The sequence below is a fragment of the Rhagoletis pomonella genome, unplaced genomic scaffold (genome assembly GCF_013731165.1).
Source record: "Rhagoletis pomonella isolate Grant_MI unplaced genomic scaffold, Rhpom_1.0 Rhpom_scaffold_00008, whole genome shotgun sequence".
Lineage (NCBI taxonomy): Eukaryota > Metazoa > Arthropoda > Insecta > Diptera > Tephritidae > Rhagoletis > Rhagoletis pomonella.
Window position 1 is genome coordinate 11,737,530 of NW_023458562.1, and position 6,560 is coordinate 11,744,089.

The window sequence follows — 6,560 nt, forward strand, 5'->3', positions numbered from 1 at the left end:
TATATTTGCACTTTGGTATTATATTTATTTACGTTACAAAAATACAAAATCCTTATAAGCTTAAAATACAGTACAAAATTACAATACAAAAATACAAAATTCTTATAAGCTTATTTTCGGCCTCACATAGTTTCAGGCTATCTCAATTCACTTTGTCAACAAGTTCATATTGCACCTTTAGGGCATGACACGTTTTTCCCTTAAGCTAACGTTTCTGAGAACTGTAATCTTTAGCTATCGGTTTAAAGGTGGTGTTGTGTCTCTGTTTATGGAGCTCACGCGGTTGTATGTACACACCCTTGAAATCTTCAGAGTAAGCATTTTCCACATGGCGTTCAAAGTTCGAATTTACTGGTCCGTAAATATTCTCCACCAACATTTGACGGGTTTTGCCTCTCACGTTTTGTAACTCTTGTACCTTTGTACAGTTAAAAATGATAGTTAGCAATACGCAAAACTCGACAATAGCAACTATGAGACTAGCGCTCAAAAACACCACATACTGCTCACGATACCAGGTGTCCAAGTAGCTTAGGCATGGTGACATGTGTCGATAGTCGGCGAAATCCACCTTCTGCAATGTTTGACATTGTGTCTCATTCACTGGCTTCGGATCCAAGTAGGACAGTTTGTCGTTCGCATTTTTTAAAATGCAACAGGTGAGCGGTACCACCCACTCGCGCTGGCCATAGCGCTGCAATTTCCAGAGAGATGTATCATAATTGATGTCACTACTCATTCCGCAGCAGCCGAATCGCGCTTGTGCCAAGTCCATGGCAATAGTAAATTGCTCCTTACCAGGAACACCATAGTTTCCCTGCAGGGCCTTCACCATTTTTGACTCGTCCAAGGTTATTCCAAGACAGTGTGGCCACAATGTGATTGCCAGGCAGACCATCGATTCAGCTAAAAGCAGTACGATTACGGCGAGGAAATACAAACTGAGGCAACAGTAGGTGTGCAAGCAAGACGCCCAGAAGCCGGCTATGGCGGAGAGTACAGCCACCAATCCTGCCAAAGCGAAACCAATCGCAATATAGTAAAATAAGGGCTGAGGTAAATCGTTGAGTTGTTCACTTGTAGCTGCTAGCAAGCGGGAGAGCAAGATACGCTTAGAATCGGTGAACAAATAGAAACCGGAAACTACAAGCGTTACACCACAAAACTAAAAAAAAAAATAAGTGAACTAGTTTTAATAAAAACTAATTTATAAACCATAAAATTATTTGAAAATCAACAACACCGAAGAATAACACATGTTTGATATAAACCGCAAGCAAAAATACTTCAAAGATGTATGATTTTTATAAATTAAAGAAGCAACTTTAAGAGAACTCCCCCAAAAGTCCTTCTGAAGTATGTCCTATAAAAGCCCTTTTGGAAGGCCTTCCATGGGTAGCGAAAGAAGAAGCCTTTCAATTTGTGCCACTCCATACAAAAAAGAAAGGAGAATGGAATGTAGAGTGGAAGGCCTTTCAGAAAGGCTTTTAACTCCTGAAATTATCTACTGTATACATATGGACATCCACCCCACAGTTTCAAGTGAGCTATTGTTAAGTGCAGACGGCATCTTAGAAATCACCTCATGGGAGAAAAGACAGCAAAATAACTTTTTTTTTAATATAATATGCCCCTTTTGAACTTTGGCTACTGATTTAAAAGACTGTATAGGTTAAGCACTAAACTATGACTTAGTTGATTATAGTATTTTTAATGTTATTCCTAACATTCGCATTCGCATTCGTGAATGTCAAGAATATGACATTCGAAACATCCCTAGTATGTATGTACATACATGCATTCATATTTAGTCAACGATATTTACATACATACACACAATATGTATGCACATGTCGCTCTAAAGACTAATAACTCAGGAAACGAAATTTTTGAGTAAATGATGCATAATAAATATTGAAGACTATAAACGTGTATCCTGAAAAAATTTAATTTTTTGAATTATGACAATCTTTTCGTAAACCCGATAAGTATAACGAAAACCTTTTAAAATCTGCCTTAAAATTATGGCTTCTTTTTACAAATGTGTATTACTATAACGACTAACTACAGGTTTTTATATATGTATGTACGTGAAAATAGTTTAACATTAGTTAGACTTACCAAAAACAGAAGATTGCAACAATTGAGTAAAACCTTGTGATTGTGCAAGAACGCCATTGATTAAATTTATTTCTGTCTATCAATTTATCAGAGTGACGAGCCCATTTGCAACCGCAAGAAGAATCCGATGATTATAATTTGATGCAATATAATAATAATGGTTTCGTAATGGTGGATAATGGTTTCGTAGGCGGTGAGAGAAGTAGATCAGTCCCTAAATTTTTTATATTCAATTAAAATTGCGCCGCTGCTTAGCCAGTGTAAATTGTTGTAATTGTATACGCATCTAAAAGTCAGACCGTTGCAAAGCGTACGCTGAATAAAACTGATTTTACGAGTTTTGGGTTTCTGGTGGCGATGAGCACTCAACGTGCAACAATTGATTGAAAGAGCGATTTAGATCGGAGCATGCACATATATTCATTTGTCTGTAGTTTGGAGCACAACACCTTCGCTCTGGTCGCAATGATTCTCGTTTTGTGGGCGCAGATAAGCAAACTGACAATAGGTTTTGTGCTCTTTCCAAGCGACTACAATACAAACGCGCGAATACGTCGAAGTGACTATGTATGCATGTGTACATACATATGTGTGTACTCATGTAATTTTTGATTTTCCTGTGTCTGCGCTGTGATGCGGAACCCTTACCATAGCTAGTGCGGCTGCTAAGGTTAAATAGAGTAATGAAAAAAAAACTAAAAAATATGTAAAGATAAAGTAAATAAATATGTACTTGGCGATCAGAGTTTTACCGCTTCGGTTTTAGGTCGAGCTTTCCCTCGATATTCCGGGGTAAATCTTCAATTTATCATACAAATAGAGGGTATAACTTTACACCGGGTCCGAACTCAAGAAGATTTTTGAGAAGTTTCCATGGCCAAAATAATCCTGGAAGCTTACTATTGCATACTGGTTGTCGATAGCTAATATAAAAATCCAGGGCTCGAATCATGGAATTTTGATATCGGCACTCGATAAAGAGTCAATTTAAATTTAAAACAACAGTAAATTTCTTTCATTCGGTTCCAAAATAGCATTCATTCGATCACGGATGTCGTTATTCGGGATCTCCGTAAACTTGGCGAACAAATTTATTTTTTTTTAAATCAATGCATGGAATAATTAGGGCACGTACGGAAGTTGATTCAAAATTTACCCTTTTGGAGATTTTATCATGCAATTAATAAGCTTGACGGGAGAATATTACTCAACTTCCCAAAAATGCAGATCTGGGCACTTATGATTACTGTAATTGTAAGCCAGAAAATTTTTAGGATTCCTCCGATTACTTTAATTATAATTATGAAAAGGTTGCGAATACTTTAATTGTAATCCTTAAAATATATCGACCATAATCAAGTGATTTGGGTTAAAAAATTAACACTCCACTGCGAGTGTCGACTGGTAGTAGATAAACGACTATTATTCGATTATCGCTTTTGCATGGTATTGTGAACGTCGTTATCTCGTTAAATAAGTTAGTGTGAATATTCTAATGCTTAACGAGTTCAGGACAACAAAACTTTGTGCAAAGTGTTTCAGCATAAACCTGACATCCAAATCGCCACACAGATACCAATTTTGCTCAAATTGCCGTACCTGTTGGAATCGTGATGTTTGTACTTCTGACCGTGAAAACAGTTTAACTTTAGTTATGAAGAATAAAATTTGCATAATTTGCTGAAGAAATTATAATTTTTATAAAAACATTACTTTTATTTTACGAATGAAGCTAACCAATTATTGCTATTCATGTTCAGGTTACTCTTAATATTAATGTACGCCTTCCTGCTGTCGACTATGGTGGAACCATTAAAACATAGATAATGCTAATGTTGCACCATACAAATAGCTAGCAACCACTTACATTGTCGTGCGCACAAGTATATCGTTGAACTGCAAGAAATGCTTTCGCCGAACACTGGTCGTTGGTGCTCAAAAATCCATGGAGGCAGCACTGGACGCAACGCCAGCACCACAACCAGTTGTATGTTTACTTTCAGTACCATCTTCTTGCAGCTCTGTAAAATTAAAACTTGAAAACTAGTCAAAATACTTAAATATTGTTAAATTTTACCTGGGGGCAAATGAAGCTTTTCAATGACGAACTTCTTTCGCCGTAATTTGAACGCCAAATCAGAAGTCTCCGGTATATACGCTGTAAGAGTATTAACGGCTGTTATTTTATGCAAATGCAACAGACCATTGTACTCTTTAAATGTTAAATTTGTTTCCCGATCTGATCCTGCAAATGATTCTAATTCTATAGCATAGTCCACTAGATTGCGTATTTTCGGCACAAGCGTCTCATCCTGTAGAGAAACGTTTTAGAAAAGATTACTTTACATAGCAAAGTTTTATATATACTTACGAACTTCGCGATCAAATTCATAGGTATGGTGATGAGACAAACACAGGACGAATTACGAACTATAGCTCTTAGAATTGTTAAAAACTTTAGAATATTTTGGGAAAAATTTTCGTCGTACCACAGCGGCGATCCCAGTGATGTTATACAAATTCTACAAAGGTTACGATACAACAAGGAGCCTGTTGCAAACTTTTCTTCCCTAGCTAATAATTGAACCGATTTGAGGAGATGCTGATAATTCGGATTGTTGAAAATTTTCTGTTCATTCTGCAGACGTAAGTGCGCTTGAATCTTATTATCTAAATTTGAACTTGGGGACGTCTGCTGATTGATTTGAGCGTTATTTGCAATTTGAATGCTTGTTGATGGGTTTGTAGATCTATGAAATTCATCGGGTGCTGCATTTCTCATTTCTTGCCCTAAATCCACCTCTATGCAACTAGTGTTGCTTTCATTTCTGTTGTTGGCATTGTTTTCACCGGCGTTATCCTTTGGAGGAACAATTGGCTTAGAGCGCAGGAAAACCTCTTCACCATCACCCAATTTATCATCATCTTCATCCGAATTTCCATTCCAAAGCACTGTATCCACAAAGTCTTGTAAATTTTTATCCATATATTCCATTAAGTTAAAGTGGTGTCCTATCTTGCTAGGAGTTTGTTCCGAGTTCACAGGTGGAAGATCATTATAACGCCAGGCAATTCGAAGACCGTTTTTAGGAGTTTCTTCTTTTTCCTGTTCGGCAGATTTCTCCAGTTCCACTTCATCGTCATTAAGTGGTTTCGGCAATTTGTACATAATTTCCTGTGGATCCTCATCCAAACTACCCAAGAAAATCGATTGGGCCGAAATTACCCCTTCTGCAACAAAGTACTTGGCCAAAACCTTAGAATATGTAACGTATTTATCTTCCTCTGTAGTAGTGTAAGAAAATTTGAAGGTTAACTAATTTTCGCACTTTGATTACATGAATAATACTTACCAATTAGACAGATTGAACCAACAGGTAAACCGCCACCTAAATGATATTTCAAAATTTAGTACCAACTAAGTTCGATTTATCTGTTGGGAAGTGGTTTTTATTAACTTACCTACAACAACGTCTAGAGATGGATTGCCACTTGACGTTATTACTTGACCAGTTTGTGGGCTCGTGCGCGTACCTGGAATTGGTTTTTGAACGTGCCGTTTGCGAAAGCTAGACATTTTACGCTATTATGGAAATGACGTTGTCTTAAATTTCAGAATTGTCGATATTTTTATCCAATATAACAACGGCCAAAGGCAATTACGCAAAATAACCTCTTATTTTAGTAGCTTCAAAACACAACACTGCCTTCTTAGCCCGTACCCGGTGGCGCTTATAACAATGGAGTTTTTCACGTGAAAAGCGCGAGGAACGCTAAAATGTAAGTAACCGCCGTTATGCTTTTCCACCCAATTTACGAAAAACTTTGCTGACCGATCTTCCCGTAGCACTTATTTCGGTATTCGTTGTATATCAATTTAAATAATAAATAAAGGTTTTTACTCCTTTCCACGTTATTATATTCTTATCGTTCCTTCAGCCACCTACAATGTTCTCCCTATTTTCACCTTTGCTTATCGTCTCAGTATATCTGAGCTTATCGTTGACGAAATGGCCATGTTCCTTCTTGTACTTGATGGTAGCGATGAAACGATACGTGTAAATACTAGTACAAATTCGATACTTTTCTTTCCATACACAGTAATTTTGGTATCGATACTTTTGAACCGAGTACTGAGTAGATATCGATAAAAGTACTCGTATCGGAAGAAGATACCAAGGCGATTTTTTGTTTAGTTTTACTCCACTAATATGAATCGCCAAATGCTTTATGCTCAGTATATCCAGTAAACAAACTGAGCTGTTATCGCCAAATTTGGTTCCCATAAAGGACTTGCCAAGACCGATAGAATACAAGATTGCGGTGATTGATATGAAATTTTGGAGAGTAACGTCAATATGACGTCATCGCAGATTTGCCAGTGGGGAGATCTGAGAGAGATCTATCAGTAAGGTCGGTGTTATGCAGACAAACTTTTG

The 6,560-nt window shown here is 37.1% G+C and overlaps 3 protein-coding genes across 3 annotated transcripts in view; 1 reads left to right on the forward strand and 2 right to left on the reverse strand.

The window, feature by feature from the left end:
- Nucleotides 1-113, forward strand: part of LOC118744192 — a gene marked incomplete in the record, with an annotated part of 6,385 nt that extends 6,272 nt beyond the window's left edge. The window contains 1 exon segment of the mRNA XM_036477022.1: nucleotides 85-113.
- LOC118744194 (tetraspanin-11) lies at nucleotides 25-2,271 on the reverse strand (the record flags this gene model as incomplete). Its single annotated transcript, XM_036477026.1, is given in 2 exon segments — nucleotides 25-1,165; nucleotides 2,122-2,271. Coding segments are annotated over 2 exon segments (1,017 nt in total). The 3' UTR covers nucleotides 25-205.
- Nucleotides 2,272-3,794: 1,523 nt separating this feature from the next.
- On the reverse strand, nucleotides 3,795-6,175 carry LOC118744193 (putative elongator complex protein 4). The gene is made up of 5 exons (XM_036477025.1): nucleotides 5,584-6,175; nucleotides 5,475-5,510; nucleotides 4,493-5,406; nucleotides 4,199-4,433; nucleotides 3,795-4,142 (listed from the first exon to the last, which is right to left on the reverse strand). Exons 1-5 carry the CDS (start codon nucleotides 5,696-5,698, stop codon nucleotides 4,057-4,059), a joined length of 1,386 nt encoding a protein of 461 aa, XP_036332918.1. The 5' UTR covers nucleotides 5,699-6,175; the 3' UTR covers nucleotides 3,795-4,056.
- Between the last annotated feature and the right edge of the window lie 385 nt (nucleotides 6,176-6,560).